The sequence below is a fragment of the Oratosquilla oratoria genome, chromosome 4 (genome assembly GCF_046742065.1).
Source record: "Oratosquilla oratoria isolate Oo_2021 chromosome 4, ASM4674206v1, whole genome shotgun sequence".
Classification (NCBI taxonomy): Eukaryota; Metazoa; Arthropoda; class Malacostraca; order Stomatopoda; family Squillidae; genus Oratosquilla; species Oratosquilla oratoria.
Window position 1 is genome coordinate 45,559,839 of NC_134780.1, and position 15,000 is coordinate 45,574,838.

At 41.7% G+C, this 15,000-nt stretch overlaps 1 protein-coding gene across 3 annotated transcripts in view; it reads right to left on the reverse strand.

Moving 5' to 3' along the window:
• LOC143024330 (sulfotransferase 1A1-like) overlaps window positions 1-15,000 on the reverse strand; it is a 26,792-nt gene that overhangs the window by 11,084 nt on the left and 708 nt on the right. Inside the window, exons 1-3 of one of the 3 annotated variants that reach the window (XM_076183124.1) lie at window positions 7,879-8,014; window positions 5,923-6,124; window positions 3,423-3,568 (exon numbers count right to left, since the gene is read on the reverse strand). In XM_076183124.1, the coding sequence (XP_076039239.1) occupies window positions 3,423-3,568; window positions 5,923-6,096 (320 nt within the window). In that variant the 5' untranslated portion in view covers window positions 6,097-6,124; window positions 7,879-8,014. Of the gene's footprint in view, window positions 1-3,422; window positions 3,569-5,922; window positions 6,125-7,878; window positions 8,015-15,000 lie in introns of those variants that run through there. The other 2 variants (XM_076183127.1, XM_076183126.1) reach the window with 2 other exon arrangements.

Consider the following 15,000-nt stretch of genomic DNA (forward strand, 5'->3'; position numbering starts at 1 on the left):
GTGGGGGATGGGGGGTGAGGAAGTATGTATGAGAAAAAAATTGACGCAGCCCGAAGGGATTTCTCCCCGTCTTCTCCCTTTCTGCGTGAGGGGACGGCGAGGGGGGGGGGTTCCCGAATTTATGAAGCGGCCTTGCTGTGGATGTGCTGTCTTGCGACACTGCTTCTGACCCAGGGCAGTGGACAGGATGCAGGGATGACCCGTCATCCAGGAGGTACCAAGATAAGAGGGAGGGAGGAGGGCGGAGGAGAGTGGAACATATAGGAAATGGAATGGGTGGGAGTGATTTCTATACCTTTTTCTTTTTGGCTACCCCCCGTGTAGGGGGAAAAAGCCTTTGGTATATGTATGTATACTGTATATATATATATATATATATATATATATGTATATATTATATATATATATATATATATATATATACTGTATATATATATACATATATATATATATATATATATATACATATATATATATATATATATATATATATACTGTATATATATATATACAGAAGGCTTTTCCCCCTTACAAGGGAGGTGGCCAAAAAACAAAGGCATAAAATCATTCCCACCCATTCCATCCCTAAATACACTCCACACCCCCTCCACCCTCCCTCTTATCTTAGCACCTCCTGGATGACGGGTCATCCCTGCACCTTGTCCACTGCCCTGGGTCAGAAGCAGTGTCGCAAGACACAACACATCCACAGCAAGGCCGCTTCATTAAATCGGCGACCCCCCTCTCCGTCCCCCCATGCAGAAAAGGAGAAGACGGGGAGAAATCCCTTCGGGGTGCGTCAAATTTTGCTCACACATACTACCTCATCCCCCATCCCTCCGCCCATTCCACCTCATGCATCACAGCAACGTCCATATACAACCATTCTCCATTCACCCCTGTCTTCTGTCCTCTCCCGTCCTTCCTCAACAGACATTCCCCTCTTCCCAAAAGCCCCCTTCACCCCATCCATCCACCTCATCCTAGGACGTCCCCTCATGTTCATTCCCTCCACATCTGCCTTCCATACCTCTTTTACTAGTCTTTCTTCACTCATTCTTTCCATGTGTCCAAACCATCCTAATACTCTTTCATCAACCCTATCTCCCAATTCCCTTTCCACCCCTGTTCTCCTCCTCACCTCCTCATTTCTCACTCTATCCAGCCTAGTAACCCCCATCATACTTCTCAGACACCTCATCTCAAACACATTCAAACTCCTTCTCTCTTCCTCTCTTATGTTCCATGTTTCTGCCCCATACAGTGCTGTTGGCACAATCACTCCTTCATACAGTCTCCTCTTAGCATCCATTCCCAAATGTCTATTCCTCATTACACTTTTCAATCCACCAAGGCATTTACTTGCTTCTCTCAATCTACATTCTACCTCCACCCTCACTCCACCTTTTCCTGCCACATTTGCACCCAAGTATCTAAAACTATCTTCTTCCTCCAGTCGTTCTCCCTTTATGCTCACTTCCAGTTTACTGCCATTTTCACCCCTTGTACATCTCATCACCTTACTTTTATTCACATTTATCTTTAGCTTTCTTCTATCACATACTCTCCCAAACTCTGTCACCATCTTCCTCAATCCCTCCTCCGATCCTGCCACAAGCACAGTGTTATCCCCAAACAACAGCTGGCTCACCTCCCACTTTTCTCCATTTTCTTTAACCATCTCCAATCCCTGACCCACTACCCTTGCATTTACCTCTCGCACTACCCCATCCATGTATAAGTTGAACAGCCAATACCCCAGACGGATATATATATATATATATATATATATATATATATATATATATATATATATATATATATATATGTTTATGTGTGTGTGTGTGTGTGTGTGTGTGTGTGTGTGTGTGTGTGTGTGTGTGTGTGTGTGTGTGTGTGTGTGTGTGTGTGTGTGTGTGTGTGTGTGTGTGTGTGTGTGTGTGTGTGAGTGTGTGTGTGTGTGTGTGTGTGTGTGTGTGTGTGTGTGTGTGTGTGTGTGTATTTTTTTTCTTTTTTCTTTTTCTTTTTTCGAAAGATCTCCTGAGATGGTCACTGGTACATACATCTTCATAAGTGGATGAGGGGGAATGGGGAAAGGGTCGCCATGTAATGAATCAGTGGGAGTAAGCCAGCCTTAGCTGTCAGGCCCTGGATGTACTGTGTCTTACTTCATTGCTTCTGATGTAGGGAGTGTGGCGGCGGTACAGGGATGGCACTTCATCCGCAAGGAGCTAAAATGGGTGGGCGACGTCCAATGGCCCCTCCTGTATGGGGCCATTGGACATATGTATGTATGTGTGTATGCATGTACGTATGCATGCATGTATGTATATATGTATGTATGCATACATGTATGTACGCATGTATGCACGCATGCATGTATTTATTTATATATCTATTCATACATATACCGGTATGTATGTGTGTATGCAAGTATGCATGCATGTATGTATACACACACACACACACACACACACACACACACACACACACACACACACACACATATATATATATATATATATATATATATATATATGTATATATATATATATATGTGTATATATATTTATATATGCATATATATATGTGTATATATATATATATATATATATTTGTATGTATGTATGCATGTATTTACGCATGTATGTATATATGTATATATGCATCTATGTCTGTTTATATATATATATATATATGTATATACATATATATATATATATATATATATGCTCGCATATAATCATGTATGTGAGTATGCATGTACGTATGCATGCATGTATATATGTATTTGAGTATATCTCTGTATGCATACATACATACATATATATATATATATATACATATGTATACATATATAGATGTATATATATATATACATATATATACATATAAATATGTATATATATATATATACATACATATATATGTGTGTGTGTGTGTGTCTGTGTGTGTATGCATGTATACATGTATTGATGTATGTATGTACGTATCAGATAATTCCGACAGTGGCCCCGGTATTCGAACCGGGGCCTTGCGTGACGCTAGTCCAAATCTCTATCGGCTGAGCTGAAGGACCTCTAAAATTCTCCGACTTCGAAGTTGATCTAACGTCCGAAGAACTAAGTCGACTGCTAACTGCCGTTCTAACTTAATTTTACGGAGAATTAAGCTCAACTCATAGCCAGTGGTGAAGCAGGTACGAATCCTTGATGGACTTTCGCCGTTGTGATCCCGGAGCGATTGTCGAAATCATTTGATTGACATGCGCCGTCAATGACGATTCCATTCAGGTATGTATGTATGTGTATTATTATCATTTCGTTTTATTTTTGCAGTTATCATATTCTTTAGCAGCTGTAAATAGTACTAGTAGTAGTAGAAGTAGTAACAGTTGTAGTAGTAGTAGTAGCGATACTCACTCCATAAAGGGACACCTCAAGTGGACGGAAGTCTTGGCGGCGGGGTTGTCGAAGTTGGGGTTGTTCCTCATGGTCCAGATGATCTCCTGCATCCACTTGGTGCCACACTTGGGCCACGTCATGATTATGACGTCATCTTTCTTGAACTGCAAATCGTGTAAAACTTTCGTTCAGTTTGTCGGTGTTGACAATGTACAGGAAATGCGTACTTAGTACATACTCCTTTCTCTTCCAATTGCTCCCCACCCCCCTACTCTCAGGAAGATCCCTGGTAGATATCAGATTCATCTTCATTGGTTTTAGGTTAATGTATATACAATAGAATGGACTATTATGGAGTCTGGCAACTAGAGAGTAATCAGAAAATAAGACTGAAGGAGAAGGGAGAACTGACTTATCATAGCAATTTCCAGTTTTGTGGTGTACTAAAGATAATACTTGCTCATAAATAAGGTATGCATTTATGATGGACATAAAATGGCAAAGACTGCCAACAGAAAACCTCTTAATCCATGGCAAGGCCTGATATTTTATGCTGAGCATTTAAGCAAGCGAACGAAATACACAGACATGACAGAATTAAATAGACGCCAAGAAAAATACACTTTTGCTCTTATTTAATGCTTGATTTTATTCAATTTACCTAATATGTTATATTTACCTATATTTATGTTTCAGATTACATACAAGATTAATCAAGCATGCCACAAACCAAAGGAGCAGTAGACCTATCTGAATTTCAGCGATGTCGTATTGTAGGTCAACATGAAGGTGAACTTAGTCAACGCAAAATATCTGAAAATCTGTCGATACCCCTTTCTATTGTTAATAGAGTGATCGTAAAATTCACCAGAGATGGCAAGAAGGGCACAAAACCTCATTCAGGTCGTCCCGGCCCTCAGAAAGAACCTTGCGTCTTGTCAAAAGAAATTTCGAAGAGGACCCACGTTGCAAGGCCTCTGACATAGCAACACAAGCTGATGTCAGTCCCAGAACAGCTGTCAGGTATCTCCACAAGCTGGGTTACTATGGCAGAGCTGCAAGAAGGAAACCATTCCTTCGCCCGGCCAATATCAAGCGCAGGATGGATTGGGCTGTTCAGATGGTGGAGAGACCTGTGGCCTTTTAGAGCACTGTAATTTTCTCTGAGTCACAATTCGCATCATTTTCTGACAATGGAAGAATGTGGGTCTGGAGAATGTGTAGTCAAGAGTTCAGCCAACCATGAAACATGGGGACATTTCAATAATGGTGTGGAATGGAATTTGGAGTGATGGTCGATCAGAGCTTGTGGAGTGTCAAGGAAACATAATTTAGGCAAATATTTTTCTATGTTAAAGGAAGGACTCATTCCAATATTCTCCAGTGGTAGAATGAGTAAAAATGTCTTCTTATTTATGGAAGATGGAGCTCCTTGTCACACTGCTCAAGCAACACAAAATTGGTTGAGCCAAAATGGGATCAGGAAACTTCCATGGCCAAGTCAGTCCCCAGATATGAACCCTATTGAACAGCTCTGGGGCATATTAGATCGACAACTTTGCTAAAAGAATAGAAAGCCATCTTCAAAGCCCGAACTCTTAGGATTACTACGGGAAATGTGAGAAGAAATCACTCAAGATATTCGTGCACTTATCACTAGAACCCCTAGAAGGGTCCTTGCATTGAAAAAAGCAAAGGGGATGTCAACCAAGTTTTAGTTATTCACATTGTGACCATTTATAAGCACTTTGATTGTATGATTTGCTTGTTCAATAAATTAAACGATTTCTCTTCGTGTCTATTCAATTCTGTCATGTCTCTGTAGATAAAGAGAACGTTTAAATGACAGACAATTTCTACTGCATTGTTTTCTTTACCTTAGCCCTTCCCTTGCAAAATGAATTAGTTAATAGATTGATAGATACATTAATAAATCAATTAATTAATCAATAGGTAAATGAATGAATAGATAGATGTAAATGAACGAATAAATATATAAATAAATAGATAAATTAATAAATAAATTAATAAAGATATAAGCAATCAAATAAGCGAAAACGTTAATAGATAGATGACATAAATAGATATTCAGATAGATAAGTAAACAAACAGATGAATAAATAGATAGATGGATAAAATAGATGAATAAGTTAATAAATAAATAAACAAACAATAGATAAAGATATAGGTAAAAAAATATGTAAAAATCAAATAAGTTGAGAACAAAAGTGACGATAACCAGGTTGGTTTTCCTTCAACTAAGCTAATATATATTTATAAACAGAAAACGGGTCACTTACGGTAGTACATTTAAAAAATTATTTCCTTATATAAATCTTTGGAAGGTAAAGATTTATATAAGGAAAGAATTCTTTTAAGAATACCACCTTAAGACTCTTACGGTGGTATTCTTATTTTTTCCCCTTATATACTCGTAAATCTTTCCCTTCCAAGGATTTATATAAGGAAAGATTTTTTTTTAAGAATACTACCTTTAGCCTCCCTCTCCTTCATATACCTTGAATCCGTAGAGTCTGTCTGCGAACTTGAGGAAGCGCTTAGGCAAAAGCCATCCTGGAGAATCCAGACGAATCAAATCGCTCTTCCTCAACGAGAAGAACTTCCTCACTCTTTCCTTCAGCTCGTCCTCGACTTCTGTGACCCGGTATCCGTTCGCCAATTGCGTTGCCATGGTGAGTGTCCTATGGTCGCTGGAAAACCTGGAGTCATGACCGATAGAAATATATATATGTATACATACACACACACACATGTATATATATACATACATACATATATATATATATATATATATATATATATATATATATGTATAATTATATATACATATATATGTATATATATATATATATATATATATGTGTATATATATATATATATATATATATATATATATATATATAATGCTAAACATCACAGTGAAAGGAAATTAAGATTTTGAATCCGAGCGCTTTCGTGATATAATTACATTTCAAGGATTACAAGAGAATGTAAACCTTGAAGATGTGATTACATCACGAAAGCTCTCGGATTCAAAATGCTAATTTCTTTTCACTGTGGTGCTTAGCATAATTTGTGTATTCACGTGTGATTTGCGAAACTTGTGCATATATATATATATATATATATATATTTTTATATATATATATATATATATATTCAACCACAAATCACTTTTAATTCCATGCCATCGCAGTCGAGACTGAAGAATCGCTCGATGGAAGCATTCGTTGGAAATTGAAACGTGGACGAGTCGAGGATTCGAACCCAGCTAACCCGTAACAAAGTTACAGTGACTTAAACAAATACGCTATCAAGAAGATATAAGTTGAGTACGACTTTCTTATATTTGTATGCTCGAATTACATACATCTACACGTAATATCGCGTTCAACCCACGTCCGCTATGATAATGTATTTAGCTAGTATGTGCACGTGGGAAAGTTTATACAATTACACTGAATGGTTCCCAGTGATCACTTAATATCTTTATTCAACCACAAATCACTTTTATTTCCATGCCATCACAGTCGAGACTGAAGAATCGCTCGATGGAGGCATCCGTTGGAAATTGAAACGTGGACGAGCCGAGGATTCAAACTCAGCTAACCCTTAACAAAGTTACAGTGACTTAAACCAATACGCTACCAAGAGAGATATAAGTTGAGTACTTTCTTATATTTGTGGTTGAATAAAGATATTAATTGATCACTGGGAACCATTCAGTGTAATTGTATAAACTTTCCCACGTGCACATACTAGCTAAATGGACTATCATAGCAGAGGTGGGTTGAACGCGATATTTCGTGTAGGTGTATGTAATTCGACCATACAAATATAAGAAAGTCGTACTCAACTTATATCTCTCTTGATAGCATATTGGTTTAAGTCACTGTAACTTTGTTACGGGTTAGCTGGGTTCGAATCCTCGACTCGTCCACGTTTCAATTTCCAACGGATGCTTCCATCGAGCGATTCTTCAGTCTCGACTGCGATGGCATGGAATTAAAAGTGCTTTGTGATTGAATAAAGATATTAATTGATCACTGGGAACCATTCAGTGTAATTGTATATATATATATATATATATATATATATATATATATATATATATATATATATATGTGTGTGTGTGTGTGTGTGTGTGTGTGTGTGTGTGTGTGTGTGTGTGTGTGTGTGTGTGTGTGTGTGTGTACACGCAAATATATATATATATATATATATTTATATATAATGTATATATATATATATATATATATATATATATATATATATATATATATAGATGAATAAGTAAACAAATGAATAGATAAATGAATACGTAAGTAAACATATAAATAAATAAAGTAATCAGTCAATCAAGTAATCAATCTGTCAACCAATAGATAAACAATCAAAAAACAAATAAACAAATAAATAGACATAAAAAAAATCATCATTTTTTTTTTCTTACGTTAAAGAAGGAGTTGGTACTTCAGTGATGTTTTCCCGAAATTTTGTACGACGACTTCGGAAGAAGCTGGCAGAGTGACGACACGCTCAGGACCTCGACTCTAAATGGTCCGATTACAAGATCATGTTATCTGATTACGTTTTCCCCGCGGGGGGGGGGGGGAGGAGAGATAATGGCCCTTGCATGCTACATTGCAACTCGGTACTAAGCGATGGCGTAGAATCAGATCCCTGTTGTTCTACTTGAGATAACAAGAACACGTGTTTTCTAGTACTGAAGTGTTTAGCAACATTTATACCTTCAAGAAGAAAAGCTCACTGTAGCTACTTCCTTGCTCAAACGTCCATCTTTTGTGTAAAAAATAATCAAACAGGTGCGCTGGTGTGGGTTCGAATCCCGCACTGCTCTCCAAATTCCAGTAGTGACTGGTATTATCTGACTTTACAGTCCTCAAAGCGCATAATAAGGCCAAAGTGACGGCTTCGGCCGCAGTTACTCAGCGCCTCCTGACGTAAGTTCCTCGCCTACTTCTTAATTACGTGTATAAAAAAATCCACATGAAATGTTTAATATTAAGATAACTGTCACATACCCAGTGATCAGTATTACTCTAAGATGCTAGAATTTCCAAATAGCCATCACGCATCGTCATGCATCAAAAAATCTAAATAAACCTTGTATATATATTTCATGCACCCTGACTATAGGAAACTATTGTGCACCCTTGATAAATCACAAAGTATATTTCTTTTTAATTTACACTGTAAGAGAATAACGCCAAATGCAAATAACAAGTACAATCTCAATTGCCAAGATTAGTTTTGAAAATTTCCTGGCGTTTTTATGACCACCTTCCAAAATCCGGCAAAAATGTCCCATTGTGTAAGGATTCTGATTGGCTGAGAGACTGGTGACGTCATGGCAACGGAGATAACTGATTGGTCGAGTGGTGACGTCACGGCAATGGAGACGACTGATTGGACGAGAACACTGACGTCACGGCAACGGAGACGATTGATTGGCCGCGAGCGAAGGGCAGGAAGCACAAGAATAAGTTTCCCCAACTTTGCGCCTCACTCAAAAAAAACTCAGTAACATCCACAATTAAGAGATTCCATAGGAAAATAATGGGGTTCAACAATATTCATGAGTACGATCTCATAATAGATTTCGACGAAGAAATTAAAGAGGAAGAATCGGAAAAGTTTATGAAACATTATTTTGCAGGATACAAGAATTTTACTGAGTGGTGGTTATGACGAAGAAATTAAAGAGGAAGAATCGGAAAAGTTTATGAAACAAGATTTTACTGGATACAAGAATTTTACTAAGAGTGTTGGTAAAAGCTGTCACGAGGAATACCAAAAGTATTACATCGATCAGAAATACAATGATTATATAAAAAACCGCAAACTCAAGGAAAAACAGGTTTTTTTTTTAACTTTACGCCTCACTCAAAAAAAAAAAAAAAAAACTCAGTAACAGCCACAATTAAGAGATTCCATAGGAAAATATTGGGATTCAACAATATGTTACGAAATAACAAAAATTATGTGTACTCCTGGAAGATCTTCAAGTTCCCAAGCCATAGGAGCTTCCCACCGATTACTTCGCTCGACTTGCACTTGGAAAATGAGACAATTTCCCTTCAAATTAAGTTTTGCTGTGACAATTAATAAGTCGCAAGGGCAAACTTTTGACAAATGTGTGTTATTGTTGGATTCGTCCGATTGTTTTGCCCATGGACAGCCCTATGTGGCATGTTCAAGGGTTACAAATTGGGACTCATTAATTATCTTCCGAGGTTACCATAAGGTCAATGGTGAATGTGTGGTGAAAAATCCGACAAACGTGGTATATAAAGATTTTTTTTTCGGACATGCCATCCATTAGGGAGGGAGAGTCTTTAGTGGAAGGTATCGACAGCGAGCAGGTAATTCCAGAAGAGGAACCTGAATTGTGATCCGTTGAGATTCCTGCTTCAGCTTACAATATTAGTGAAGAAGCCGCAACGGCAATGATCCTGCCTGATTACGACTATGTCGTCGACGAATCGGAATCAGATGTGTCGGTCCCCCTTAAGGTTTGGGAAAGGACTTTCCAAGAAAAAGAAGAATTGAAGAAGGAGAAAGAAGAAATAACTCAAGAATTAAAGAAGGCCAAGGCACCCACGGCGTAGCCGGTGCCATGGGACATTTCCCATGTCTATGTCTATGTCCATGTCTATATATATATATATATATATATATACATATATATATATATATATATATATATATATATATATATATATACAAAATTAAACCATTACAAAAGTGACACATTTTAAAAATGTTACATGCCATGGACGATCATCGTTGAGCCGTGTACAATCATCGTTGAGCCGTGGACGATCATCGTTGAGCCGTGGATGATCATCGTTGAGCCGTGGATGATCATGGTTCAGTCAAGGTCAAGAACGATCATTGTTGAGCCGTGGACGATCATCGTTGAGTCAAGAATGATCATCGTTGAGCCATGGACGATCATAGTTGAGCCGTGGACGATCATCGTTGAGCCGTGGACGATCATCGTTGAGCCATGGACGATCATCGTTGAGCCGTGGACGATCATCGTTGAGCCGTGGACGATCATCGTTGAGTCAAGAACGATCGTCGTTGAGCTATGGACTATCATCGTTGAGCCGTGGGCGATCATCGTTGAGCCGTGGACGATCATCGTTGGGCCGTGGATGATCATCATTGAGCCGTGGATGATTATCGTTGAGCCGTGAACGATCATCGTTGAGCAATGGACGATCATCGTTGAGCCGTGGATGATCATCGTTGAGTCAAGAACGATCATCGTTGAGCCATGGGCGTTGTTGAGTCAAGAATTATCATCGTTGAGCCGTGGACAATCATAGTTGAGCCGTGGACGATCATCGTTGAGCCGTGGATGATCATCGTTAGGCCATGGACCATCATCGTTGAACCGTGGACGATCATCGTTGAGCCGTGGACGATCATAGTTGAGTCAAGAACGATCATCGTTGAGCCAAGAACGATCATCGTTGAGCCATGGACGATCATCGTTGAGCCGTGGACGATCATCGTTGGGCCGTGGACGATCATCGTTGAGCCGTGGATGATGATCGTTGAGCCGTGAACGATCATCGTTGAGCAATGGACGATCATCGTTGAGCCATGGACGATCATCGTTGAGTCAAGAACGATCATCGTTGAGCCATGGACGATCATCGTTGAGCAGTGGATGATCATCGTTGAGCCATGGGCGATCATCGTTACTAATAATAAATTAAATCAAACCATTTCAAAGGTGACACATTTTAAAAATGTTACATGTCATGGAGAGGGAGGTCTGTAAGTCCTCCGAGGTCGTAAGTTCTCCGAGGCAGTAAGCCTTTCGAAGCTGTAAGTTCTCCGAGGGTGCAAGTTCTCCGAGGGTGCAAGTCCTCCGAGGGTGGAAGTCCTCCCAGGGTGCAAATCCTCCGAGGGTGCAAGTCCTCCGAGGGTGGAAGTCCTCCGAGGGTGGAAGTCCTCCGAGGGTGCAAGTCCTCCGAGGGTGCAAGTCCTCCGAGGGTGCAAGTCCTCCGAGGATGCAAGTCCTCCGAGGATGCAAGTCCTCCGAGGATGCAAGTCCTCCGAAGTTGTAAGCCCTTCAAGGCTGCAAGTCCTCCGAGGTCGTAAGTCCTACGAGGGTGCAAGTCCTCTGAAGTTGCAAGTCCTACGAGGTTGTCAATCCTCCAAGGTAATAAATCCTCCAAGATAATAAGTCCTCCAAGGTAATAAGTCCTCCAAGGTAATAAGTCCTCCAAGGTAACAAGTCCTCCAAGGTAACAAGTCCTCCAAGGTAACAAGTCCTCCAAGGTAACAAGTCCTCCAAGGTAACAAGTCCTCAAAGGTCGCAAGTCCTTAGTGGTCGCAAGTCCTCAGTGGTTGCAAATCCTTAGTGGTTGCAAATCCTCAGTGGTCGCAAGTCCTCAGTGGTCGCCATGTTCCCTTGGACTGACCAGGAAAAAATGTCCCTTGGGTTCGGCCTCGGCCTCGGAACCCCAACACGGGATCCCCAGCACGGGATCCCTATCGTGGGATTAGAGCGCGGAGCGCTGCGGCCGAAGGCCGCTGTTTGCGCAGCAAGCCCCCGGCGAAGTCGGGGAGGGCGAAGCCCGCGGCTTGTCATTAAAAAAAAAAATTAATTTTCGCAGGAAAATTAATTTTTCCCTGATACAAACCTGAGGTACTCCTTACAATAGGATACTTCACGTAGCGCAAATATTTCTACCGCTAAATTAAAATCCTCACTCTGTGGGTCTGGGCAACGCTTATCCTCAGTAAGGGGCCCTATTGGGGCAAGGGGGGCCTTGCCCTCCACCACAAGTCTCGCACACTATACTCCATTCTCTGAGACAGGTATGAAATTAATCACAAGGTTTGTCAGGCGGGTATATCATTTCAGGACTTCATGGGCGGCCACTATGGTGCCCAAAGAAAAGTTCTCTAAAGATTCCCACATAACTTCTTTGAGGTAAAAGGAAGTGAATGTATTCAGGCTCTTCCATATACCTGCTTGAAGAACCTGGTTGACTGACAGATTCTTTCTGAAGACTAGGGAGGTCCCCACTGCCCTCAGGTCATGGGCTTTCGCTTTAGGAAAATCTGTGTGGTTCATGTCGTAGGCTCTGCGGATGACTTCCTTGATCCAGTAAGAAATTGAATTGTTAGTGATGGGCTTCGGCTTACCTTTAGTAGAGACGAACACGATCTTTTGAAGTGCCTGAAGAGCATGTAAATTTCCGGTGAAAGGGCTAGGTCCATTCCCTTCAGAGAAAACACCTGATTTAGCGCTGCCCTATAGCCTTGCACTGCCGAGAGGGAGATCTTGGACTTCCTGAGGAAGTGGAAGAAGGAGGCGATCTCAGCAATGGTGGCTTGATCTGGGACTATTTTCCTGGAGTGGCACCATTCTGCAAAGGCATTCCATTTCCCTTGATAAAGGTTAGCTGAGGAAGAGCGAATAGGAGCGGACATGTCCTCCGCCACCTCTCTGGGAAAACCCTTCTTTAGGAGGATCCGGACCATAGTCTGAACGCGTGAAGATTGAGTGCTGAAGGGTTCTTGTGCCAAGCCCCGTTGATGGGTTGATGTAGAAGGTCTAGTCTTCCCTGAAGGGCCAGAGGCTGCTCTTCTACTGTTAGATCGAGGGCGTCTGGAAACCATGGGGCTTCTGGCCACCAAGGAGCGATGAAAGTCATCCGAAGGTTGGATGCGTTTCTTGCTCTCTGGAGTACCTTCTGGAGCAAGGGAAACGGTGGGAAAGTGTAGGTGTCCAGGTTGTCCCAACTTTGCAGAAGAGCGTCTTCTCCTGCTGCCAGAGGATCCGGGAGAGGGCTGAAATATATTGGGAGTTGGTGATTCCATCTCGTGGCGAAAAGGTCCACTAGAGGGGAGCCCCGTTTGCTGAGGATGAAGTTCGCTACTTCTTGATGGAGGGACCATTCTGTGCTGATTATCTGATTCTTCCTGCTGAGGTGGTCCGCCCAGACATTCCTCTTCCATGGGATGTAGCGGGCTTTGAGTGACACTTGGAGATTCTCGGCTAGATTGAGGATGTCCATAGTCAGAAGGCATAGGTCCTGGGAGACTGTGCCCCCTTGCTTGTTCAGGTAGGCTACTACCGAGGAATTGTCCGACATTATGCCCACTACTTTCCCCAAGACTTGATCTTTGAAGTGACGGAGAACCAGGAGTACTGCTTTCAACTCTAGCCAGTTGATATGGGCTCTCCGCTCGACTGTGGACCAGGAACCCCTGACGTGATCGTTGTTGAGGTGGGCTCCCCAGCCCTCCTTAGAGGCATCGGAGAACAGGAGGACTTCGGGGGGAGATGGGCCGAGGGGCATCCCCACGAGTAGGTTGCACGGTCCTTCCACCAGAGAAGAGAATCCTTGACTTCTTCGGTGAGGGAGATGTGTTGTAGGGGTTCTCCCTCTTGCGGGGCCCACTGAGACTTGAGGAGCCACAGTAGCGGTCGCATTCTTTGTCTGCTCCTGGGGATTAATCTCTCTACGATTTGGCATTGTTTCGCCGTCGGGAACCCGGTCGATAGTGCCTGTGCAACTAGAGAAGTGAGATTCTGGATCATCTTTTCTACTGAGAAGGACTTCATTAGGGAGGAGTCCAGGACCATACCCAGGTACGTGACTCTCTGTTTTGGTAAGAAATCTGACTTCTCCGGGTTTACTACGGTGCCCAATTTCCGGACGAAGGTTAGGACCATTCTCAGGAGTTCTTGGCATAGCTGGGCGGAATGTGCAAGGATCAGCCAATCTTCTAGGTAACGGAGTAGGCGAATTCCCCTGGAGTGGGACCACGCTGAAACGAGTTTGAACACTCTGGTGAAGACTTGGGGTGCTGTGGAAAGTCCGAAGCATAGGCAGGTGAACTGGAAGGTGTTGCCCCTGTGGACGATTCTGAGGAATTTCCTGGAGGAGGGATGCACTGGTATTTGGAAATAGGCATCTTGGAGGTCCAGTGACACCATGAAGTCCCCTTCCCTGATAGACGCCCTTACGGACTCTGGGGTGTCCATTCGGAACTTCGTCAAGGAAAGGAACTTGTTAAGCGGAGACAAATCGATGACTGGTCTCCACCCCCCTATTGTCTTTTCTACTAGGAATAGCCTTAAGTAGAACCCTGGGTCCGGAGTCGAGACTTCCTCTAAAGCTCCTTTCTGGAGCAGAACGGAGATTATGACACCTTGTTGAGACATTGTGACAGGTTTGAGGAAGGTGGAAGAAGACACGGGTCTAGGACCTAGTCAGGAATAAACATCACTCATCTGAAGAAGCTCTAAGCGAAACAGGTTTGGAATAAACTTGGTCCTAGACCCGTGTCTTCTTCCACCTTCCTCAAATATGACATCTTCCACAAAAATCCTAAGTGCATACTCTAAGTAAGGAGTGAGGAACCATTGACACCCGTGCCAAATGTGGCAAGACAAAATTTCCCCGACGCTCAAAACTGGCAAACCGAAGAAAATAGATAGACAAGCCGACAACTTTTTTTTTCTGATCTTTGTGTTTCACATCAACAGAATATGATTTGATCATTTTATCATTCA